Genomic DNA, 25,765 nt, shown 5'->3' on the forward strand with positions numbered 1-25,765 from the left:
GTTTCTTTTTAATGGATATGCCTCGTATTACTTATGCTAGAAAACCACCATTCATAATATGACGGGTGCAAATTTCTTGGTCATTTTTATTCCATTTGTAGAAGTAAGAAACCCAACGAGTTAGCTGCTATCGTGATTACGAAAAATGTCACTTGAATTCAAGACACCAAAATTCAAATGAATGTTGGATGCTGTATGGTTTAAAATATTTCATTATTAACGTCGCTCATTCTTTACTGCATATAAATAATTTATTTTTTGATGCTAATATAATATGGTGCAACATTTTATGATTCAATAGTGTTCTTTTTCATGAATAAATGGAAATTCGAAAAACATAGATTGAAATTGTTTATAAAATTATAATTTCTCAAACGCAGAATTTTTCAAACGCCCTCACTTCAATCATTGATTAGGAAAATATTACTTTATCAGAAGCGAGTTTTAGTTCATTTTTAACTCTCTTTTTTTTGTCTTTAAAATTGTGATATTTGACATGTAAAGTAATATACGCCTCTTGTAAAAAATTCGATTTTTGAGTTAGTAACATTTAAAATTTTTTTTCTAAACATCATTTTTTTTCACGTCTGACCCATGCTGTTGAAAAAAAAATAAACTGGCTCGCATCGAAAAGAAATAATTAATCTTTAGTTACCAATTAGGTTCATAAATCATTCTAAAATGATTAAGAAAAATTCGATCGAATCTTTAACTATATGATGTTTTCATTATATACAGAAGATATATATCTTTCGTATACTTATAAGTAAGGCCTTTGTTTTTCCTCTGTTTAATTTCCAGTTTTAGTTTTTCATTATTATTAATATTGTTATTATTTCAAGACTACTAGCTATAAAATTAGATTCTAAGTTTAAACTGAAAATTTAAGTTGTTTATCGCAAAATGATACATAGCCAAGCCCAGTTACCTCCAAAACTTCGGTTAAAGAGATAAACTGAGAAAATATTGTATGTGACGGAAGAGTTGTACCTGCCACATAAGATTTTGTAATTGTGTATATATATATATTCCTCTAACCTCCCCCACCCCCTTTAATACACATTCAAGTTTTATGATGCCTATTTTCATAATTAAATAACGTTGTATTTAAACACACGTACGTATAATTCAAATAAAATAACAAAATAACATTAAAAGTACTTAAAAGAGTCATTCATTGTAGTGATATTTTGAGAGAAGCTACGTTGGGTTCCATCAACGCCAGACAGCAACACGCCTCCCATTCAAATTGAAGGAGAGTCTACCACACCTCCTATTACACGCTAGAGTGACTTAAGGGGGAAGCGAAAAATGCCGCTACGAATATATTCGTAGCTTGCCGTTTTCAGTAGGAAAAAGTTTCCGAATATATTCGTACCCTGCCGCTTTTAATATAAAAATATTTCCGAATATATTCGGGCTTGCCGCCAGGAGGGTTAAGTGAAATAAATGGAAACAGTGTTTAAAAACAATCCTTGAAATGATTTATTTTACAAGATTACAATTTAAAACATGTGAAATTGATAAAATGTACAATGTGAGTGAATGTCAATAGTTTCATGATTACTTGGCTTTATACTTTCTGATGAACTCGTTGACATCAAACTTTCTTTGGCAACCTTTGAAATTCATGAATCTAATTTTCCCAAAGACTGCTCTCTCGGCCCATCCTTGATCATGTATGCCACAAATGGACCACATGCAACCTTGCAAAAAACATAAAATGCAGATATTTAGAACGAATATTCTTTTAGAAAAATATTTGAAAAAATGTAACATTAATTTAGGACGCACATTACTTAAAATGATTAGATATGTTTACACATCAGACTAGAAATATTTCAAATTATTTAAAAATATAGAAAAACTAGTTTCACTAGAAAGATGGAGCATAGTTAATTGTTCAATAAATCCAATAATACTGCAGTGTGCAGGTAAATGGCAGTATCTGCAGAAATGTGTGGTGGAATCAATACTAACAATAGGAAAATACATGAAATACACCGCCAGCTCAGTCAATTCCAGCCGAAGACTGCAGTTTCGTGCTTATTAGCACTCATCAGCCCGGCATAGGAGTGACTGAGCTGGAGGTGGAAAACCTCTTAAGGAAGCCTACAGTGCCAAACAAACTGGTGGCTAATACAGAATTAGCACTGACTAGACGAGCGACGAAACTTTCATGTATTTCTGCCTTAGCCCTGGCTATAGGGCGGTAACTTACTGAATATATCTGCCTTGCCTTCAATATTCGAGTTAAACCGAACCATTGTTTCTGTCACTCGTCTGGTCAGTTCTAATTCTGTATTAGCTACCAGTTTGTTTGGCACTCTTGGCTTCCTTAAGAGGTTTTCCACCTCTAGTTCTGTCACTCCTATGCCGGGCGGATGAGTGCTAATAAGCACGAAACTGCAGTCCTCAGCTGGAATTTGTTGGCATAAATATTATTTTATTTTTATTCTCGGTCCACAGCCGATAATTTAAAGAAAATAATTTAAAGTTAAGTGTACCTACTTTAAGCCCAGTCTGGTAAAAGTAGAACTTGTCAACTAGTTGGTGCTGACACTTCAATCGACAATTCCCCCACGCCATAATTAATGGCGACTGTTTACTGAAACCATCGAAGATTGCATGTCTCGATGTGTCGATTCAGAAGAGTTGAGTTGTCACCTGATTGATTCGAATTAATTCCACTTGTTGACCGCACGTGCTATGGAGAGGAGTACGAATATTCGCGGCAGTGGAATAAACAAATGAGTGATGGTCGAAGTAGAAGTTAGTGTGGTGACGTCATCGAGGCATGGAATCTCATTGGTTGATAAAACATATATATTGTGGCGAGTGGCAGCAGAAGTCCTCTCTTCTCTCAACGATCCCCAGTTGTTGTTTTGATCGTGAAGCCTAGTCCGGCTCACGTGTGGGAGGTTTTTCCCCGCGATGCTAGCGGGGGTTTTTGTGGTATGTGAAACTAAATCTTCCAAGTCCTGGAATTAGTATGAGTCCAGGTGAAGAAACACTTGTGTTGTGTCCGGCCAATTAATATTGCCGGGGAAGTGAGTTCCTATGTGTCTACCTGAGATGTTCACCGATCTACGAACTGTCTAATGTTGCCTTTCCATTACGGACATTCCTGAAGTGTGATCCGGGCGACCTTTTGTGTGTCTTCAAGTTGATCCTTCGGACCCGCCAGCGACTACATCGACATTTTGGTGACATTTTTCCTTTATTTACTGGAGCCACTTTTGTTATGATATTTTGGGGGTGTATTTTATGGGGATGTTATTCATATTTAATAAATGTATTTTTCTGAAATATGTTTTTTTTTGCTTGTCTCCAACTTGACATTACACGGCCAGTTAATGTTGGCTTAGTTTAAATATCTTAACTTTTGGATTTTAAACTTAACTTTAATTATGCCAACAGAATTGACTGAGCTGGCGGTGTAGTTCATGTATACGGGCGGTAACTTCCTGAAAAGGAAAATGTTGGAATTATAAATTGTTTTCAGGCCTTTTTTTCAGCGGAAACCAAACAAGCAAGCTCGTACAATAGAGATAACGTACAATAGATGAAAAAATGCAAAAAATGAAAAATTGCAGTTAGTGCCCTTTACTTGTACACAGCAGAACCCCTGACCCTAACGACACATTTCGCCTTTTCCCAATAAGACCCTATTTAAGTCTTTATTAATTATTTTGTCATTTGCCTCATAACAGCGTAAATATAGAACCTAGAAAAACGAGAGGGGCCACCGTGATTTCCAAGGTAATTAAGAGGAAAAACAGAGAAATTTTTCTCTCTCTTGCTGGCTGCAGCATGACAAGATGCTATACACTCTAGTTTCAACTTTACCTTCCTATTTTTGCAGTTAGATGGAATTCTAAATGCACAAAACTGTAAGGATTGCTCATTGAAAGAGAAACTAGAACTTGATATTTTGGCATGTAAAGATAAGATCACTGAACTTATGTATTTAATTTTTATTTAGTCACTAGACATAACGTACAGGATACGTGAACTCGCCCTAGACAGAAATTTATAAAGAACTAGCTGCGTTTTGCCCGGCTTTGCCCGGTCTACCTTGAAAATAAAAATTGTGTCAAGTGACGTATATTCAACAATCAGGCGCAAAAAATAAATTTAAAAAAACATCATGATTTCCCTTCCAAACAATGACGACAGATATTAAAATACTTTCAAGAAATTAAATCCAGAAAGATGGATTTAAAATGCGTAACCATGGAAACACAAAATAAAATAAGTTTAAGGAATCTTAAAATGCGAAAGAAAATGGTTCACAATTTGAATGGAATCGAGATTTCTTAAACTTGATTTAAAAAGCTTGTAACTTTTTTTCCTTTCGAGATAAAAGCTTATTTTTTCGACCATAGGTCGAGTTAGATCTGGAGTAAAAAGGTCGCTTTTTCCAATGGCGTCAAAAAGAAAGCTGTGGGACAGTTCCTTCAATTTTTTTATTGATTTATTTAATGAAGAAAGTAGTGCCTAAATTTCAGCTAAGCCTAAAAATATTCGAGCTAAAAACGCAAATAACTCCTGCCCTAATAAAGTTAGAGCATTAAAACAAATTGCGTAGAACGTGGAAAATTCCACCCTTTCTAACGATATGTAATATTAATATGTGCAAGTAATTTTTCACCCCCATATTTGAGAATTTATGTGAAAATTGGACGTAAATTGGAATAAAAAAATTACTATTCTTCAAATTTTATTCGAACTGGTCTGTAAACCTTTTCAGGACTTAAAGGAACAAATTGTGAAAATTTCAGCGCAATCGGCCGGGTAGTTCTCGAGTTTTGCGAGTTCAAACACACAGATGCTTTTTGGGACTTCATTTTATACTATGTAGAGATTCACTCACAAACCAGGAAAAGGACACACTGGCCCCTCTTCAGTCTTTTAAGGTATACGGCAATTTTCGATCTTTCTGGTGTACTCAAATCCATTTTCATGAATGTGATAATTTTGTGCAAAAATTTGCACTTTACTCTTGAAATTTTAAACTTGGGCTTATAATATTGAAATAGCATTGGAATTTTAGGAAACCTTGTGTTTCACAATATTTTGAAGTACACTCAAACCTGTTTTTGTGCAGTCTTAATTGTTGCAATTTTTTTTTTTTTTTTGTGCGGGAAATGAATATTTCAATCAGATTGGGACTCAATTGGCAAAATTATATTTAAATGAGCGCGAGGGTCAATCTTCAAGTGATGACAGGGGCATCCTGATGAGAAGTCACTGTGACCTCCCAAAAATGTCCTGATCTGGGAAATTTTGTCTGACTATTTGGTAAAATTATCATCATTTGGTTTATTTTGATTTCGTTTAAAGACAAGTTTTTGGGTTCTTTTCTACGTGAAACTTTTTAATGCAGTCCCTATCCACGATATAAACATTTTTTTTAAACTGTTGCGAAAACAACTTTTTATAGCTACTCATTTCAAAAATTATTTTTATAAAGTTAATAATTTTGGTACATGAGTTTCAAATTTCCTTTTCTCGTTCAGGATATTCACTTACTCATAAAATGTGTAAGGCATAGTATTTATTTTGTATATAAACATAATTTATAACCAATCGATCACTAAAATAAGCAACCATATATGTCAAGTATTCAGATGAACTTACCAACATAACCATTTGGATCCCGACCATCCAATTCATACTTATCATTGAGATAAATAGCAATCTCCAAAGCCTCTTCAGGACTCTTAGTCCATTCTAAGATTTTCTTGGCCCAGTACATACGCAGGAAACCATGCATTTTCCCCTCTTTCATCATCTGAACCTATGGTTATGTAAAATTTATATTAGTGACATTGAAATGTAGATAGTTAACTTTAAAAATAAATAAATAAAAAAAAAACAATGAATAATCATTGTTCAAGCACTTTAGGTGTGTGTAACCAATTGAAACTTTTTGATTAATCTCTTATTCAAATTTCTCTCTCTCTTTTTTTTTTTTTTTTTGGAGCAATGATTGTTATTTGTCTTCACTTGACCATTTTTGATGTTCCTTTGATTTCTCAGATTACCATGACTGTGAGAATAAATCTAGCTGATTGTCTTTAACAGTTACTAGAGATATTAATTTTTTTCGTAAAAGTTACAAATTCTCTGCACTTTTTGCATTCTTTTTTTTTTTTTTGAGCAATGATGAATTGATTATTTACCTTATCTGACTGTTTTTGAAGTTCCTATGATTTTGCAGATTACCATGATGACAAGGATTAGCCTAGTTTATTGTTTTTAATATTTATTTAGAGAGGCTAGTTTTTGTTGTCAAAAAGAAACATTCCAGGGGCCTTGGTGGCCTGAACAGTAAGGCATTGGACTTGTGACCGGAGGGTCCCTGGTTCGATCCTAGTCGGTCAAAGATCCACCGTCTTCATTAAGGGTGACTGGGGGACATTAAATGGGCTTGTAGTCACAAAGTCCTCCAAGTAAAACAATACCGCTGGGGGTGCTATGCCAGAATTTATTCGGCTTCTGGTCTATTTCTAAATTTTCGAACTGTTCATAGATGGGGCTGCCTTCTATCATGTTGTCTGAACCAAATCGAAATTGCATCTAGAAATAGGCGCTCGATAAAACGAAAGCCGTACCCCTCTGCCTTAAAATAAAGTAGCATTGCTACTCGGGCTAGGGTTCCTGAGTGGCATGAGTAACAACAACAACAGGAAACATTCCATTGCCTATACTTCAAGATTGCTTTGCAAGATGCTCAAAGAAAGGAAGAAGAAAATTTCTCAAAATTTATAACTATTACGATAGTGCACAAAAGAAATGTGTTCAATATCGATTTATATTTATATATAAATAAACATATTATATTAAAAATAGATACAAAATACTTAACTAAATTAAATATAATTAGCAAAACAATTTACCTGAGCAGCATTCCAAAGTAGATCATGAGTTTTTGCAGCTTCTAATTGTTCTTTTGTATATAAATATTCTCTTTTATCTTTGGCATGATCTTTCAATGTCTTTTTTGCCCAGTCATAAGCACCTAAATAACACAGATGAAAAAAACATGAATACTTTAATACCCTCAAAATCTGATGACTCAACTTCCAAAAAATGTTATACATGAATCATACAGTAAAAATAGTGAAATGTCTATCAGTTTTACTATATATATCATTTTGTATATTTATGTTTTGGATGATAGTTGCAAATAATCTCTTTTAAATCATATTTTCAAATATAACCACACAGCTCTAACCAACTCTTGCTTGACCATGGGGAGATGGTGGATGAACTGGAAATGGAAACGGAGTACTGATTGTGCAGTGGATATGATCAGCAAAACTGAAAGAGCAAAAAAATATTATTGCTTATTTGCTCTCTCAGATCCTACCTATTACAAAATGAAGAGTTCTGTTTCTGCTTTTAAGTCATCCGCCATCTCTCCATGGTCCAGAGCCACTACTTTTCTTTTCCCTTTTCACTCCAGGGTCCTCCATACCTACCACTATTTGTGGTTTAACCATTGGGTGGGACCCTGGAGACAGCTCTGACTTCTTGATCCAGACCAGAAACCGAGCAATCCCTGGTCCAGCACCCTAGAGGTATCGTTTCACTTGGAGGACTTTGTGACCACGAGCGATAAACAACACTTAAGCCACCATCTTGAGTAGGTCAGACTGATGTAAATGTATGGATAATTTTTTTCTATTTAAAATAATAAAAATGCTATCTCAAATAAGTGATGTTACCTGAGGGGGGGGGGGGGTACAATGAGATACAAGATAAATATTTAAAAAAAAAATAAAATATAGATGCACATGAATAATAAAAAAAAAACAATTGTGACAGCATGAGCCACATTTGGTTGGTAGCGTTAAAAAAAAAAAACATTTTATAAATTTTTAAGCTTGGTCAGAAATTCGGATATTCAAGAACTCAAATTATATTTAAAACCATTTTAACGTACATAAGGTAGGAAAAAAAATCACACGCCTAAACCTAGGATAAAATGGATTTCCTTTTCAATGTAATGTGACACACTCGTGTTCTAGAGCACATTCATGTAATAACATGATTTAAATTGACTATAGCTACTGTGAAATAATTATCTACTAAAGTGCAATGTGAGTGTGAAGAGTTGGCCCTTATCCCTATCTTGTTTTAGAAATTTCCGTTTTCATGGAGAGACGATGTGAAGAGAAAAGTTGAAGATCAGAATTTGAAAGTGCGTTATTGGTTCTAGAACTTGAATATGTTACCATGGAGTTTAAGAAATTAGCCAAAGAGGCAACATATTTCAATTTTGTGCGGTCAAAGCAGATGTCTTATTGGACAGGTCACATCTTAGGTAAATAGGTGGGTTTTCGTTTAACCTCTTTCAGCAGCCATTGGTCAGAGATTGCAATGCCTCCTACAGTTAGTTTGAATAAAAAAATTGATGAGAGTAAGGTTGCAATAAAAAACACAAGGCTTGTCATTTTTACTTTTTTGCCAACTCTGCAAAATAAACATTTCAGGACAAAATAATAATGAAAATATACTAGAAGTACATTTTTACTTTCTTCTATATCTAATATATAGAAGAAAGTATTAGATTCGTGCAAATTTTCGAATTTCGAATTTTGACAGATTCGAACGTTTTGAGGTGTGCTGAGTCCATTTCGACTATTTTTGGAAAATGTCTGTCTGTCTGTGTGTGTGTGTCACGTCTGTGTGTGACCAGTTTTTTGTGGCTGCTCTACAGCAAAAACTACCGCATGAAATCGAACGAAATTTGGTACACATATGTGCCCCTATGTGAACTTGTGCCCATTGGTTTTTGGCGCGAATTCCTCCAAGGGGGTGGAGCAATGGGACGTTTTTTGAGTTACGCGTGATTGCTATTCCTCGGGAAGTAACCGTCAGAATCAAACAAAATTTGGTCCATATGTTGCCCCTAACAGGAGCAGGTGCTGATTCAATTTTGGTGTCAATAACTCAAACGGCGGTTGAGCTATAGAACGTTTTTTGTCGTCAATTGTGACTGCTGTATCTCAAGAAATAACGAACGGAATCAAACAAAATGTTTTTAACAAGTAGCCCTTAGTGGGTATAAGAGCTGATTTCATTTTGGTGTCAACAGCTAAAAAGGGGGTAGCGCAATCGCCCGTTCTTTTTTTCCATTGTGAGTGCCCTATCTCAAGAAGTAATGCTACGTTCTGGTTAAAATTTGGAATATATGTGAATCCATATGTAAACAGGCTTTGGTTCAATTTTGGCGCCAAGAGGTGCTGATTTATTTTTATTATCATTATTTTTTAGCGAATAAAAATAGCTTTATTAATGCAACAATAAGAAAGATAAATCGTAATAGATTGTCGTCTGCGTATTTCTCGTGATTTTAATTGTATGGAAATGATCGAAAATATTATCTCAATGATTTAAAATTTTTAACTGTTGCCATTTTATGTTTGTTAACAAATAAAATATTTGTAATTAATTCAAGCAAGGCTTTTAAAATAACTTTCAATTTTCACTTTTTGCTTTGCTTTTGTAATAATTCAGACATTGGGATGGTCGTCAAGTTTTTGCATGTGTAATTTCGTTTTTGTTGGGAATATTGCTTCCTCGTCAAGCATGGGGAGGGATCAGAAAAAAAAAGAAAAATATAGAAGAAAGTTTCGTGATGGCCACAACATACTAGTTTTTTCATGTTGCTAAACTTGAAAATGCGGCATGCGTCCTTTCTTCTTCCTCTACCTATTTTAAGGAATGGATTCGTTTTCTCCAATGATTGACAAGGGTCATTTGTTTGCAGTCAGACTATACCAATACTGTTCTTAAGAGTAGAAATTTAAAAAATAAGTCACTGGTTCATTGGACCAGTATCTACAGAATTCCACTGGTGCACACACACTTGGTTTCTTCTCATGTCCTAATTTTAAATAATGAGAAAAAATTCTTTAATTTTTACTTTCTTCTATATCTAATATATAGAAGAAAGTATTGGATTCGTGCAAATTTTCGAATTTCGAATTTTGACGGATTCGAACGTTTTGAGGTGTGCTGAGTCCATTTCGATCATTTTTGGAAAATGTCTGTCTGTCTGTATGTGTGTGTGTATGTGTGTGTGTGTGTGTGTATGTGTGTCACGTCTGTGTGTGACCAGTTTTTTGTGGCCGCTCTACAACAAAAACTACGGCATGAAATCGAACGAAATTTGGTACACATATGTGCCCCTATGTGAACTTGTGCCCATTAGTTTTTGGCGCGAATTCCTCCAAGGGGGGTGGAGCAATGGGACGTTTTTCGAGTTACGCGTGCTTGCTATTACTCAGGAAGTAACTGGCGGAATCAAACAAAATTTGGTCCATATGTTGGTATTAACAGGAACAGGTGCTGATTCAATTTTGGTGTCAATAACTCAAACGGGGGTTGAGCTATAGAACGTTTTTTGTCGTCAATTGTGACTGCTGTATCTCAAGAAATAAGGAACGGAATGAAAGAAAAATTTATCGGCAAGTAGCCCTTAGTGGGTATAAGAACTGATTTTATTTTTGTGTCAACAGCTAAAAGGGGGGTAGCGCAATCACCCGTTCTTTTTTTCCATTTTGAGTGCCCTATCTCAAGAAGTAATGCTACGTTCTGGTTGAAATTTGGAATATATGTGAATCCATGTGTAAACAGGCTTTGGTTCAATTTTGACGCCGATCGCTCCAAGAGGTGTTGATTTTTTTTTTTTTTTTTGCGAATAAAAATATTTTTATTAATGCAACAATAAGAAAGATAAATCGTAATAGATTGTCTTCTGCGTATTTCTCGTGATTTTAATTGTATGGAAATGATAGGAAATATTATCTCAATGATTTAAAATTTTTAACTGTTGCCATCTCATGTTTGTTAACAAATAAAATATTTGTAATTAATTCAAGCAAGGCTTTTAAAATAACTTTCAATTTTCGCTCTTTGCTTTGCTTTTGCAATAATTCAGACATTGGGATGGTCGTCAAGTTTTTGCATGTGTAATTTTGTTTTTGTTGGGAATATTGCTTCCTCGTCAAGCATGGGGAGGGATCAGAAAAAAAAAAGAAAAATATAGAAGAAAGTTTCGTGATGGCCACAACATACTAGTTAACAATTGTAAAGACAAATATATGTAAAACAAAATAAATTAAGACGACAAATGGAGTCAATTATGAGTCAGTAAACGTATCTGAGCAACTGCAGAAGAAAAAAAACCATCGGCATCTTATTTTCACTAATAGCAGGGTTGCCAACTGCTCTGCATTTTGCAGAGTTGGTCGGCAAAAATAGTGCAGCTCCGCAAAGAAGTTATTTTGCTCCGCATTTTCCATTTGGTCTTAATTGTGACCAGGCTTATCAAATATTTTAATAAATTAAATTAATTATTATACTTTGCTAGTATTTTATGAAAGGCATATAAATATGGGAAATTATAGATGCTTAAACTCAAAGCATGATACAGTGTTTAACGCTGTTTTATTGATTTAAAAACAATTATTTTTATGTTAGTGCTTAAAATAATAATCAAAGCTCAAAATTTTTTTTTAGATAAGAGGTTTAATTTTTTTTTTTTTTTTTATGTTGATTTTTATACAAAATAGCGAGCTGCTCCGCAAAATTTCAAAATGCTCCTCAAAACCACCACAGATGCTCCTCAAAAAGTTACTCCAAGGTTGGCAACCCTGTAATAGTGATAAAGGGATTAAGTCAACAAAATCCTATCTTTGCTGTTGCTTTGGGAGAAAAGTAATAGGGTAATAAAAACAATACTGTGTTATGATGCGGTAGAAATTTCTGAGCATATATTTTCTTATGAAGAAAGCCTAAACATTGTAAACACTGGTGCAAAATATCAACAGATTCATAAAAATTATGATTTTTGAAAGAAAAATAAGAAAAAATCTTCATTGGTTCCATGGACCACTAAAATTTTCATTCTACTGGTCCAATGGATGTCTTTGTGGTCTTGGACCAGCAAAGCATTGTAAATTTCAAGCTCTGCTGCTCTGAAAATTAAAAAAAAAAAAACATTGCAATGTAAGTCTTGGAATTAACCTATACTCGTTGATTTTACAAAGACAATAGCATATTTATATTTTTTTATATGGGTTATCATTCACATAGCAAAGCATCATGCTTTATAAATTTATTAGAATTTTTAAAGATTAACATACCATCAACTTGATCATATTTTGGATTGTAATAGCAAAAATTATCTGCCAATTCTCTTCTTACAACAGCTTCCTCAATAAAAGCATCCACAGACACTGCATACTTGCTTCTAAACTTCCGAACTATTAAAATAGTTCTTTGGATGGAAATTTGTCCTAAAATGTAGGAAAAAATTAGTAAATTAATACTTTATCAAAACTAAAATACATTTGTGTAAATCATATTCGTTATGTTTATTATAAAAATTACGATTCTATATAGAGTACAGTTTATAGTTTAACATCTTTTCTCGCATTACCTTACTATTATTATGATATACCTGTTTACGATGAATTTTTAACTATGATAATGTATCACATAATTATTTTTTTTTTTTTTAAATATTTGACTGCATAAAGTGATGTTTTTATATAAGCATCTGTGATTCAAACTTGCATAAAACGTGCATAAAATTAAAAAAAAAAAAACACAATACGAGTGCCTGAGAGTAAGTTAGAAAGCACTTTAAATAATTACACCCCTTGTTTGTGGCGTAAAAATAGTGCTATAAGAGATTAATTTTTTAAATATCAACAATTTTAACATGCTTAAATGGATTATTCGCTAAATATCGCCACTTTGTATGTTTGAAAACTTGTTTTCACATTCGTGGTTTTTAGTAAAATTTTGTTCTTTAGCTCCGGATTTGAATTGAGTTTAGCCGAAGAGTTTCGCTAAAGTAGAAACTCTTATATCTCCTGTTCTAATTAATTGAGAAAATTTGAACAAACTTCATCTCATGCAAAAAAAAAAAGTTTTTTCAAACGACAAAGAATGTGAATGGGTGTGGGAAATCTCCTACCCCCTTAATAGGCAATTTATGTGACACTTTAGCTTAAAAATTAATTATTTAAAAAAAAAAACAATTCAAAAATTTTTAAAAATGCTCCGAGGTGCAAATTCCTAGCATTGGAAGTAATTTTGTATCAAATTTCAAGGTTGTAGGTGCTATAAGATCGCTTGGATGTAAAACAGCCACAAACACAATTTTACAATTTTTCTGACATTACTTTTTTTAATATATAGAGACATAAAATATGGTGGGTGCTATGCAATTTTTATATATGATTTAAAACGAAAGCATCATTTAAAAAAACATATTCTTTTAATATGTTGCAACCCAGCAATAACTTCTCATTTAGTTTCCCCGGTTACCAAACATCCTGCATCACTTTTACTTCATTTCTGCATATATTCAAGAAAGGCAAATACCTAAAATTTTTCCAACCAGCCCAAATGACTCATGGATATTATTATAGCCATTTAGTACACTTGAAACTCACCAAAATGAAACCATGGGGACAAATTGCTCAAGTAGTCTTTAGTAGGGTCATTGCGAGAATCACCGAAACCCTTCAATCTTTTGTTGCAAAACTCTGATATCTTCATCAAGCCTGCAGTAGTACCAGGGGTGGCCCAAGCAACATCACCAATGTCTCGATTGACCTCCAGCGTTTGCTCAATTTTGTCCCAATTAATAGGCTATAGAAACAGATTTGTGTATTGGACAAATTAACATAGTGTGATAAAAAGTAAACATTATACATATATACTATATACTATTATAGTTTTCAATAGCTATTTACATCAGAAACCGATTAAATTAATGACAAACACAACTTTTTTTCCTTCCCAAGTGTTCATTAAGCACAAAATTCACTTTCATAGACGATATTTAAGCAACTTTTGTATTGAGTTATTTTTCTCAATTTTTAGTGGGAGGGGGAAGGTTCTTTACTATACTGTTTTGTAAAGTAAAAAATATTTCTTTTTTTTTTCTTGATATATTATATGTGCAACGCGCCTCAAAATTCAAGTAAATGTGTTTTTGTTACAGGATTTAAAATAGGTGTATTATTTTTATTTGCACTGACAAGGCCCATCACCTGAGGAGGGGCGGGGAGGGGGGGGGGCAATTGACCCCTCCTTTGGAAAATCAATGTTTTTAAAAATAATATATGGTTTGGGGTTTTTGAAAATAAAATTTGCATTTAGTATACACCTTTTGCTTCACTTGGATTTTGTTTTAACTGCTGAAATTATTGTGATGTAAATAAAGAAGTACATAAACAGTAATATCCTATAGCACATACGTTTACGTTTAGAGTTCTTTGCAGAGGCACAGTGAGAGGATGTTTTGGGATGAAAAGCCCTCCTAAAACCCTTGGTTTTAGCAAATATTTTCAACCTTATTACAGTAATTTATACACCTATAGAGGCGGTTATGACCAAAATCCCCACCTCAAAGGTAGATACTGCATTACTAGTTCTGTAAAAAAATATATAGTATTTTTTGTTTTCTCCTTACCCTGCTAACATTAACTTTTAAGAAAATAATGTACTTTCTATAGGTTTGTTTTGGGACCCAAATTAACTAATAGAGTCACTAAAAGGCCAAATTAGTCATTCTTGGCCTGTATTCTGAAACAATCAAAATTACCTACTAGTGTGGCCTGCTCTTTATGCTACAAAACAGTACCGTAGAGCAGCTAATTCTTTCCTACTCCCTGAAAATACTGTAACAAATGACTTGCAGCAATATGGTTTTGAACACTCCAACAAGTTTTAGAAAACAAAATCGGAAAAAGAAAATGGATTTTTACAAAATAATCTAAACACTAAATGATAGATGAAAATTCTGGAGACTGCAGGTCTGCCAACTCTTGGTTTATGAGATTCAGAGTCTTGAAACTAGAGAAATGACAGTCAATTACAAAGGACTTGTCAAGCATAGGATTGAAAAACACCTAAGGATTACCTAACGCCTAAAAAACTGCCTAAGGATTGAAAAAAAAATCACTTAAAATTTTTTTTATTCATTACACGTTTTAGACTTTTTTTTAAAAATTGTAGTAATATTAGATGTATCGCTTACCATTCAATTCCAATCATCACTTTTTTTTCATTCATAAAAGCTACATAACTGCCCCTTCTGATACTCACAAAACAAGTATTCTGCTTTATATTTTTTTAGGGACTTATGTCTGATAATGGTGTACAAAAAGAACATTTCCATAGTCTTAAGGTACAAATACAAAAAAAAAAAAAAAAAAAAGTAACCCTTTACATTTAACACTCTGATACAGGAATCAAACCTGTTGGCAAGAAATTCTTGCCTCTTGAGATTATGGAAAACAAAAATATAGTGGACTCCAATATTCTCTAAAGAAAAGTTAAAAATACCTTCTAGAATTGTGATATGATCCTCATTTATTCTGTGCTCTACTGCACAAAACTACAAAGTTAGGAAAAATAAATCATTTTAATGAAACAGGGAAATAATACTTACATCTGCTGGGAATTTAACAGCAACTTTATGCTTTACTACAGGAGGAAATCCAGTCAGAAATTCCCCTAGTTTATCATGGATTTTCCTCCTTATGGTTCTGGCTCCATACTCTTGCTTGTCTGATGCCACCCAACAGGGCACAATGTTATGTGCATCGACCTATAAAGATTTATTGAAAAATCAATTCATTGCCATTTCAGGGTTGCTAATCAATTTTGGAAAAAAAATTCCCTGCGTTTTCCCTGTATGAAAATGAAACATAACAAATTAGCGAACACTGATGTTATATCTATCTTTTAGATTCGTTTGGCGATTAAATATTTCGCCAGTTTTATGGCAAATCTTAGTTTAAATTGAAAGAATCTCAGTTCAGATTCCGAGTGCTTTAGGATCTTAGATTGATTGATGTGAATTTACGAAGGGAGCCGCTGGCCCTAAAATACCAGCATGAACCATTCCTATGGTTATAATTCTATTTGTTTTATGTTAATAAATGTTAATTTTGTTTAATTGATAGTTGTAGTGTTGTTACTTGTCTAACATTGTGACCAAAGGAACAGACTTGCGAACAATTTTAAACCTGCAAAAATTAGAGCTGATGAGTTCTTTTAACTGATGTTTGAAAAAGAACATTAATATCTTATAATTTCACCACAGGGAATAAAATCGAAACAAAAAGTAAATAAATAAATAAATAAGAATTCATAAAAACTGAAATAATAGCATGGTGATTGAATATATTGTTGCAATGGATCCGGTGGGACTTCCAACTTTCTTGAAAAGACGACACAATTCTTGAGGGAAACACAGGAAATTTATTTACACTATGTACAGAAAAGATCGGTAACAACTGGTAATTTAATTACGTAAAACAACACAGCAAAATGCCTCCCAATAAACAGAGCTAATACACTCTCAGTACAAATTCTCAATCGAAACTAACTTTTTATCATGCGTAACGGCTTTTTATACACACCGAAAGAGAACGCTCAAATATTCCACAAGATTCTCGAAAATCGTAGACCGTAATTTTATTTCTTTTCCATTCACAAATTTTATCATTCATAAATGAGGGGACGTATACTTCAGCCGAATGTACGGGGGCTTTATATTCATTACAAGAAACTATTTACAGGTTACGTTACTACACTTATTTTAGATGAAAGATAATTTAATAAACGCCGAATTTAGCTAGATTACGACAAATTAATTACAAAAATAATTACTATTTACAGAATTTGTAACAATAACTTTTTATGCAAGTTAAAACAAAAAAAGCCTTTGCTTAACCATTCATTACTTGGACCTAAAAGTGTAAAGGTTAAGCAGCACAATGAAAATTGACGACTAATTTCATATGCTCAAAATTAAATTATCATGAAATTCAAGATACATGTTAAATAAAACAATAAAAAGATTCTGCTTTTATGATCAACATTTTAATATTTACTTTAAAAAAAAAAAGCAAAATAACCATTTTTATTTTACTCTATATCTGAACTTCATTAATATTATTATTATTATTTATTTATTTATTTATTTTGGCTGTTTATATATTTGGGCATTGATTTTTGTAACTTTGATTTTAAAAAAAATATTTTCCCTGTATTTCTCAGGTTTTAAAGGAAAATTTCAAAATTCCCTGGATTTCACCTGTTTTTTTTATTTTTTTTATTTTTTTAGTTCCCTGTGTTTTTCCTGTTTCTTCAGGTTTCCCTGTGGCATGGCAACCATTAATTTTTGTGATTTTTTTAAAGCTTCTGTGATAATATTTTTTGCCAATTGTAACTTTCAATCTCAAACAATTCCTTACTTAGTACTAGCTACTGAGTAATGTGGAAAACTCATTTAATCTGGTAGATCCAGCAGCCTAATAATGACTCAAGAATCGACATACCTGGCATAGGGGTACATTTGAAGGTAGCTTAGTGAGAACATCCGAAAGCCATTTTCTTGGAACTCTCAGGGGACAGAAATCAGTCACCACACCGCCAATGTTATTACTCTTCACAAAGTCTGGTAAAACATTCTTGGCTTCACCTAACAGCAAGTGAAACTGAATGTTCAAAGATTCACATTCCTAAGAAAATGAAAAACAAGAACTTAGAGTAAACTATTTTCCCATTAAATAAGATAAAACATTTTGTAAGTTTTAAAAAATGATTCACTAAATGTAGATGGAATATACAGCACATCATGTGTATCTTTATTATAGTAGTTTTCTTACTAGAAAAATTACTTGAAATGGTTAGACAGTGTGGAATTATATATAAAATCGCAAACATATAAAAAGATAAAAGCACTAAAACCGAATGTCACATGAATATTGCGACAAAAATTTGTTGGATCTGAGTAAAGTAGAGTTGGATTTTCTTAGACAATACCAGACTGTTATCAAAGACTGTTTCTTAAGTTCCTTTCCGCTTCTTAATTATTGCTAAAAATAGTAAAAAGTAATAATAATTATTAATTAGTGTTGTTATTGAATTTAAACTAGTTTGAAGGCTCAACTCAAACAAACTTTGATTAGTGGATTTTGGACACTTGAAACTTTTAAGAAACAGGTTTTTGCAGCTTTTTTGGATCAAGTCATCAGTATTAAATTATTTATAAATGCACTTCGCATAAGAATTAACAAGTTATTTTGAACTGAGTAGCAATTTCGACTATCTCCTTTCATTTACAGACTTCAAAGTTCTAATTTTATTTTCAAGCACGTTCAATTTCAACTTTGATGATGAAAAATACGCTTTCGCCTCTTCACTTGAGTTGCGAAAAATTCTCCCCCTGACCTCAAAGTGGGCACATGTTCCAAAGAAAAGTACAAAGAGTCTAACCTTTGGGGAAACCACAAAAAAAAAAATCAAGTACAGCACCCGTCCCTTTCCCTACACACCCAAGTACACATATTACCCCCCCCCCCCATCCCCTATTCTTTCTTTTACTATCTAGGAAAAGGGAAGAAAAACCACAAGCAAATGCCCGAAATTAGTTCTACAGCAAAAATTTGTTAAAGAAAAACAGCACTTTAAAGTTGCTTCTGTGCGAAAATTTCAACATATCAAGGATTTCAAAAATTAATTTTGAGTTAACAGAGGAAAATATACAAAAGAAGTTTTGTGTAAAATGCAGAAGAAAAATTTTCTTGAGATATCAAGGGTTTCGAGATATCAAGGCTTGACTGTATGAGCCTCTGACAAACTTGCAATATTTAAAAAACAGTTGCAGTAAGCATAAGTTATTCTGTCTTTATGCCGAACACATTTGTATTACAACCGAAGTCGATACTTTTTTTTGGGGGGGGGAAAAAATTAGATAACAGGTAAATTTATTTTAAATAGAAAAGAAGTTTCATTTCAAATAAACTCAAAAACCAAACAATTGTAAAGTAAAATATAAAAATATTTATATTAAAAAATAATTCTATAATCTTGGTTTGCATTAAAAAGTATGAAATACAATAAGTATATGATTCCCTGATTACGACACTGAAAAATTGTTGTGAATCTTAATATTACAGCAGCCAATAAAATTTTAATTAAAAATTTGAAAGAAGGAATAAGAAATATACAGCTTTGTACCAATAGCTTTTACTATTACCATAACCTCCAAGACATATACAGTCTATTCCCGCTACAACGCGATTCAACTTACGCGAAATGGTTATAACGCGAATTTTCCACGAGTAACGAATTTTAGAGCTGACGCAAGCAAATTCCTTGTCCACAACACGAATTTCTTTAGAAGGAAGTAGTGGCTTCGTTATTGACAACAAAATGTATATTTTGTGAATGTTATTACATCCCATTAGCATCACACTGATCATCGAAAGTTCCCACATCAAACTAGTCTAGGCATCATGTTGTTAGTGCATAAGAAAATCGCTCAGCAGCTTTCTTTTTTTACATTCTAAACATTAAAGTTGATGAAATATAATGGCACCTTAGTGAGCTGTTTCATCTAAAGTTTATGAAGATGGGGGGGAAAAATAAAGTTTCTGACTATAAAAAGATTAAGATTCTCGATATGCTTGGACAACTACCAAACGTTGACGATAGCAACGCAATAAGTATGAGCGAATCTTCCATATGTACAGTTAATAGTCAAAACAAAATGATATCCGTGTAAGTTCAAAACTTAGTTTCAATGTTAAAGCTTGCAGAGTCTGAGTAAAGAATATGAAAATGGAAGCTGCTCTCTTGCATTGTGGATTAAAGAGATGGGGAAGAGGGGCTTGTGCCATGAATGGAAACGTTATAAAAGAAAAGGTGAAGCAACCGTATTTTAAAATGTATTTAATAAAAAATAACGATCTGATTATGCAGCATAAATCTTCATCATCTTCATTTAACTCATAAATATTATTACTGTATCTACTGTACAGTACTATTATAGTGCAGCATTTTATTATCACTACATACTGTACATACCGTGTTGTTTTATTTTATCAATCATTCTTTTTGTGCATTTTAACTATTTTATGTTGAATAAAACAGCTTTTTTATTTTTTAAATACAGTAAAAGTTGAGTTTTTTATGTAAGAAACTGTAATGTATAGTTGAGGAATGCTTTAAAGCAATTTGAGGGGTGCTTACAAATGTCTAAAAAATTTGGTATGTTTCTAAAAAATGTTTATGCATACATTTTTCCACAACGCGAAATTTCGACTTACGCGAGGAGTCTTGGAACGCATCCCTCGCGTAAGTCGGGATTCAACTGTACTAAAACTCACTGTGTAATGTTTGAATGTTGTAATCAAAAGAAATCATATACTTATTTTATTTCATACTTTTTAAGGGGAACTAACCTCATAGAAATAGTCTTTAGATTTTAAAAATATTTCTCATATTTTATTCAACAAATAAGCAGCAGAGCATGTATGGCATCACTCAGATGTTGCATTTCTCTTGAGCTATGGAACTCTGTGGCTGTTGTACCAATGCCCCCTTAATACCAAATGCCTATTTCATTTGCCTCAAAAAGTGACCTTCTGTTAATGCCCTCATTGACTTTCAGTATGAAGAGGACAACCTTACCTTAAAATTTAAATTCAGAAATTAACCAATTGCTTCCTTTGCTATTAATTTTTAATACCTTCTATGATGGAGTAGCCTTCATACCAAAATTTACTTATCCTCATTCCTTCAATTTGGGTTCATTTTTGCTCTATGTTAAAAGCGAGAAAAAGATAGCCATTTAGTATTAAGGAGGCGTAGGGTTGTACTTTCTCAGTAAAATTGTCAGTTGTAGATAGTGATAGAAGATAGCTAATTGTAAAAGAAGCATTTGTGTCAGTGGCATTGAGATAGGTATTAAATTTATTCAAGTGAAGTTAAAATAGATACTGATAGCTTCAAGTAATGAAAAAACTGCTTTCTTTAGTAATTACTTACCTCTGCAACTTCCTGCAGTCCTTTCAACATAAATCGGTAGTGTCGAATGGTGGCATCCAGAAACTTCGGAACAAGACAGAAGCAGACACACAGGGGGAGATCCAGTTTCAATGCCAAATGTTGAGCATAGAGGAAAGCCCAATTATCTATAACAATATTTTTTATTGCTATTCTAGGTACAATTATTGCTTGAATAAAATAAAACTATTTTTAAAAAATCATAACAAAATGGAACCACACCACATTAGCTCTTCTTTTTCTTTACGCACTTACAAAAAATGACATAAATCTTAGAGTGCACTTTTTAAGCTTTTATTACCAATATCTTATTCAAAAACTAAAAGTGTAATAAACATTTTATGGTCAATTATTTTTTTTGCTTTTTGTGAAATGCAACTAGATTTTAAGCAAATTGTGAAAGTAACATTAAAAAATTGAGATAGGTTTTATATAACTTTAAAAGGTCAATATTTATTTGATGTTTTAATCTTGCATATTTTACATTAATTACTTGCATAAGTAAAATTTTATAATTATATATTTTACATTAATGAAATATGTAAGTGATGCAAGACTAAGGTACAGCAAAAATAGTTTAGAACACAATTATATTAAAGTAATAGATTTACAGTCTTGCTACTTACAGGTACTAAAACTGGGAAGGGATGACTTCCATTGAAATTTCATATGTCCTATCCTATAAAACTGTCTGGAAGGGAAACTACTACTGAAGGAAAAAACCCCAATGCAGACTGAGTGTATGAAATCGCTTGCACTGTGAAACTATTTCTGCTCAAATTATTTCACAATAACTTTTACTTCCTTCTATATCTAATATATAGGAAAAAGTATTGGATTCGTGCAAATTTTCGAATTTCGAAGGATTCGAACGTTTTGAGGTATGCTGAGTCTATTTCGACCATTTTTGGAACATGTCTGTCTGTGTGGGTGTGTCACGTATGTGTGTGACCAGTTTTTTGTGGCTGCTCTACAGCAAAAACTACTGTATGAAATCCAATGAAATTCGGTACACATATGTGTACATATGTGAACTTGTGCCCATTGGTTTTTGGCGCGAATTGCTCGAAGCGGGGTGGAGCAATGGGACGTTTCTTGAGTTATGCGTGCCTGCTATTACCCAACAAGTAACTGGCGGAATCAAACAAAATTCGGTCCATATGTTGCTCCTAACAGGAGTAGGTGCCGATTCAATTTTGGCGTCAATGGGGGTTGAGTTATAGAACGTTTTTTGTCATCAATTGTGACTGCCGTATCTCAAGAAATAACGAAAGGAATCAAACAAAATTTATCGACAAGTAGCCCTTAGAGGGTATAAGAGTTGATTTTATTTTGGTGTCAACAGTTAAAACGGGGGTGGCTCAATCGAACGTTCTTTTTTCCCATTGTGAGTGCCATATCTCAAGCAGTAATGCAATGTTCTGGATGAAATTTGGAATAAATGAGAATCCATATGTAAACTGGCGTTGGTTTAAGTTTCGCGCCAATCACTCCAAGAGGAGCAGTTTTTTTTTTTTTTTTTGTGAATAAAAATACTTTTATTAATGCAACAATTAGAAAGATAAATCGTAATAAATTGTCCTTTGCGTATTTCTCGTGATTTTAATTGTATGGAAATAATTGGAAATAATATCTCAAAATGATTTAAAATTTTTAACTGTTGTCATGTTGTGTTTGTTAACAAATAAAATATTTGTAATTAATTCAAGCAAGTCTTTTAAAATAACTTTCAATTTTCGCTCTTTGCTTTGATTTTGCGATAATTCAGACATTGGGATGGTCGTCAAGCTTTTGCTTGAGAAATTTTGTTTTTGTTGGGAATATTGCTTCCTCGTCAAACATGGGGAGGGATCTGAATTATAAGAAAGATACAGAAGAAAGTTTTGCGATGGCCACAACATAGTAGTTTGTTTTGAAATGCTGATGTAATTTAAGTGAAACTAACATAAAGAATTGTTGCTAAACAATTAAACACTGCGGGAAAAAGAAGTTGAAAAAAAAAAAAGAAAATGACACTTTGAATACTAAGATTTAGAAAGTGAGAACAAAAAAAAAAAAAGAAATTGAAATACTAATACAGTATTGCGAGTTTTTCTCCCTCCTGTAGGTTTGTGATCTGCCTCTACACATAAAGCTAAGAGAGGAACTTAAGCAATGTAAATAAGTGATACAAAACTCTTTAGGAATTAAAATTATAGAACCTCAGTTAGACCACATCCACTTTTTAGATAGATTATCATATAGCAAAAATGTCTAGGAATTACATTAACAAAAAAAAAACATGATGCAAAGAATAATGTGCCTCATTTTATGCTGCTTCAAAACAAAACAAAAAATAAATAAAAAAAAATTAATTTGAATATTGACATCTTGAATTCAAATTATGTTTTTCGCAATCACGAGTGTAGGGCGAGATGTAGGCGTGTGTGTTTGTGTGTTAGGGGTATGTGTGTTTGTGTGTAGGGGGTATGTGTATATGTGTGCAGGCATGTGTGTTTGTGTTTGTGTGCTGGCATAAGTGTGTGGGTAGTTGTGTGTATGAATATGTGTGTGTGGGGGGGTGGGGGTATGTGTGTGTAGGAATATGTGTTTGTGTTTGTGTGTTGGCATAAGTGTGTGGGTAGTTGTGTGTATGAATATGTGTGCGTGTGTGGGGGGGGTATGTGTGTGTAGGAATATGTGTTTGTGTCTGTGTGCAGGCATGAATGTGTGGGTAGTTGTGTTTATGTGTGTGTGTAGGTGTCTGTATGTATGTGTATGTGTTTGTGTGTGTATGTGTGTTCGTGTTTGTGTGTAGTTGTGTACGTATGCGCGCATGTGTAGGACATGGATGCAACCTGGAGACGGCTTTCGCTATAGGTGCAGCATCGTGAGGAGCCGGTCGACGGTGGTGCTGCAGAGGGTGGCGGTGGGAAAATAAAATGATAGGAACGTCAAAAACAGTCAAATGAGAACAATAAGCAATCGTGATTGCTCAATAAACTATAATACCTTGAACTCTCTGATCTCTAGACATCCAGTATACAACAGCTTCTGCATCATCTGGAATATCTTTGGCTTTAGACAACACTCGAACCCGCTTCTTATTGAATTTGAATTCTTTGATGGAAGTAGCACAGGCAGCCCTCTCATCACTCAAGCCTTTCACAAAGTCCTCGTTTCCAATTTGACTGCCTGCAGCATCGACCTTCTGCTTTTTAGCGGGCTGGAGTGATTCTGTGATTTTTTTCTGCTTCCCTGATGACATTTTGATCCTTGGAATTAAAATGAGATGAACACTTGCTAGAATAGGAGTATCAGATGGCAGGTGAAACTTTATATACTTTGATAAAGCCTGTAATGATAGAAATTCAGATAACAATTTATATTCAAAACATAATACTATAGGGGAAAGAAATGGGCTGAAAAATATTATTGGAAAAAATTGAAAATTTCTTTTTAATCTAAAAGTAGTCCTGCCTAGTACTTCAGAAATGATCAAACAATCAAAAAAAAAATTTTATTGCTAATTTCAAAACTACAAATTATTTCTAACACAGGGAAAAAGTTTCATTGCTTTAATTCAAATATTTAAAAAGTTATGAGTGGTTTTAGGTAATGCTCGCTATGTGCACCCTATGCAAAAGAAAAAATTTAAATTGCTTTTTCTGTGACCAATTTTTTGTGTTTTCATGTCATTAGAATCCCTAAGGATTTTTTTCGATTAAAGATACAGCTTTAAAATAATACTTTTTGCAGTCCGAATAACGTATTTAACAAAACTGTGCATTGGATAAGCATTTTATAAATTACTCAAATGTTTAGACCAGGTTATACCTTTAATAGCAAAAATTAAAAAAAAAAAAAATACAATTTTTTACGTAATTTATCACAGAAAATGTTCTAATTCATATATAAGCAAATGAATGCACAGATTTTTAGAGATGATTGTTGTGATTGCTTATCAAAAAAAAAAAAAAATTTAATAAGTGCATAAACAAAAGAGCTTTAGGGATTTCAAAAATAGAAATTTTCCTAAATATTTTGAATTTTTAAAAAATGTGGGCAATATTTTAAGATTTTGAAAATAAATTATTGATTGCGAAATAAGTGTGCATGTTATGGTTTCAAAGAAAAACAAAACTTACATAAATTGTAAAAAAATGTTCTGAAGGTATACTGTGACACCTTAATTGTTTATTTTTGGATAATACATTTTTTTTAAAAATGAATACTAGAAAAGCGGACCAATGTGTCCAAACCCCTCTTATCAATTTCATCTCTCCCAATTTATAATTCTCCTGTTTTATGTCTTTGTAAGATAATTGTCTTTTGTCACATTGTAACAATAGTTCAGCAAACGAAAATTACATTTTCCGATAATTTTCTCCACGTACCTGCATACCTCTGTTTCTTGCATAATTGTTTTAGTTGTTAGCAAATGAAAAATTTAGTAAACATTACATACAATGGAATTTAGTCGAGGAAGTAAAGAGTGGAACAGCAAATGAACAAATACATCTATTATATACACTGAATATTTAAAAGAACTAGTTATTGCTTTTATTATAACTGCAACAGAATAAACAAATAGAAAACTCCTTCTGTGAATGAATAAGAAAAAGTAAATAAATTTCTTACTTTTAACATGGAAATCAAAATAGATTTTTCATTGTTAAATTACCGCCAAAGTGCAATAGTAACAACTCTGTTACATAATAATTTTTTTTAGCGCGTCGCTAAGCAACAAAAATTGCCTCTGTTTACCCGTCAAATCTTGAGTGCAAAAAATATTGGAGTGATAACATATGCTTCTGACATCTTTACCATTTTATGCAAATTTTTCCATATTAAACTGAATTATGGCTACTTATGAAATAAAATA

The 25,765-nt window shown here is 32.8% G+C and overlaps 1 protein-coding gene across 1 annotated transcript; it reads right to left on the reverse strand.

Annotated features, from left to right (window-relative positions):
• Positions 1-1,481: 1,481 nt before the first annotated feature.
• LOC129229455 (deoxyribodipyrimidine photo-lyase-like) lies at positions 1,482-25,601 on the reverse strand. Its single transcript, XM_054863768.1, has 10 exons — positions 25,522-25,601; positions 23,893-24,235; positions 20,884-21,029; positions 17,388-17,570; positions 15,491-15,649; positions 13,485-13,683; positions 12,165-12,317; positions 6,906-7,027; positions 5,644-5,803; positions 1,482-1,706 (listed from the first exon to the last, which is right to left on the reverse strand). The coding sequence occupies exons 1-10, from the start codon at positions 25,528-25,530 to the stop codon at positions 1,564-1,566; spliced, it is 1,617 nt and encodes a 538-aa protein (XP_054719743.1). The 5' UTR covers positions 25,531-25,601; the 3' UTR covers positions 1,482-1,563.
• Positions 25,602-25,765: the final 164 nt, after the last annotated feature.

Source organism: Uloborus diversus, chromosome 9 (assembly GCF_026930045.1).
Source record: "Uloborus diversus isolate 005 chromosome 9, Udiv.v.3.1, whole genome shotgun sequence".
NCBI lineage: Eukaryota > Metazoa > Arthropoda > Arachnida > Araneae > Uloboridae > Uloborus > Uloborus diversus.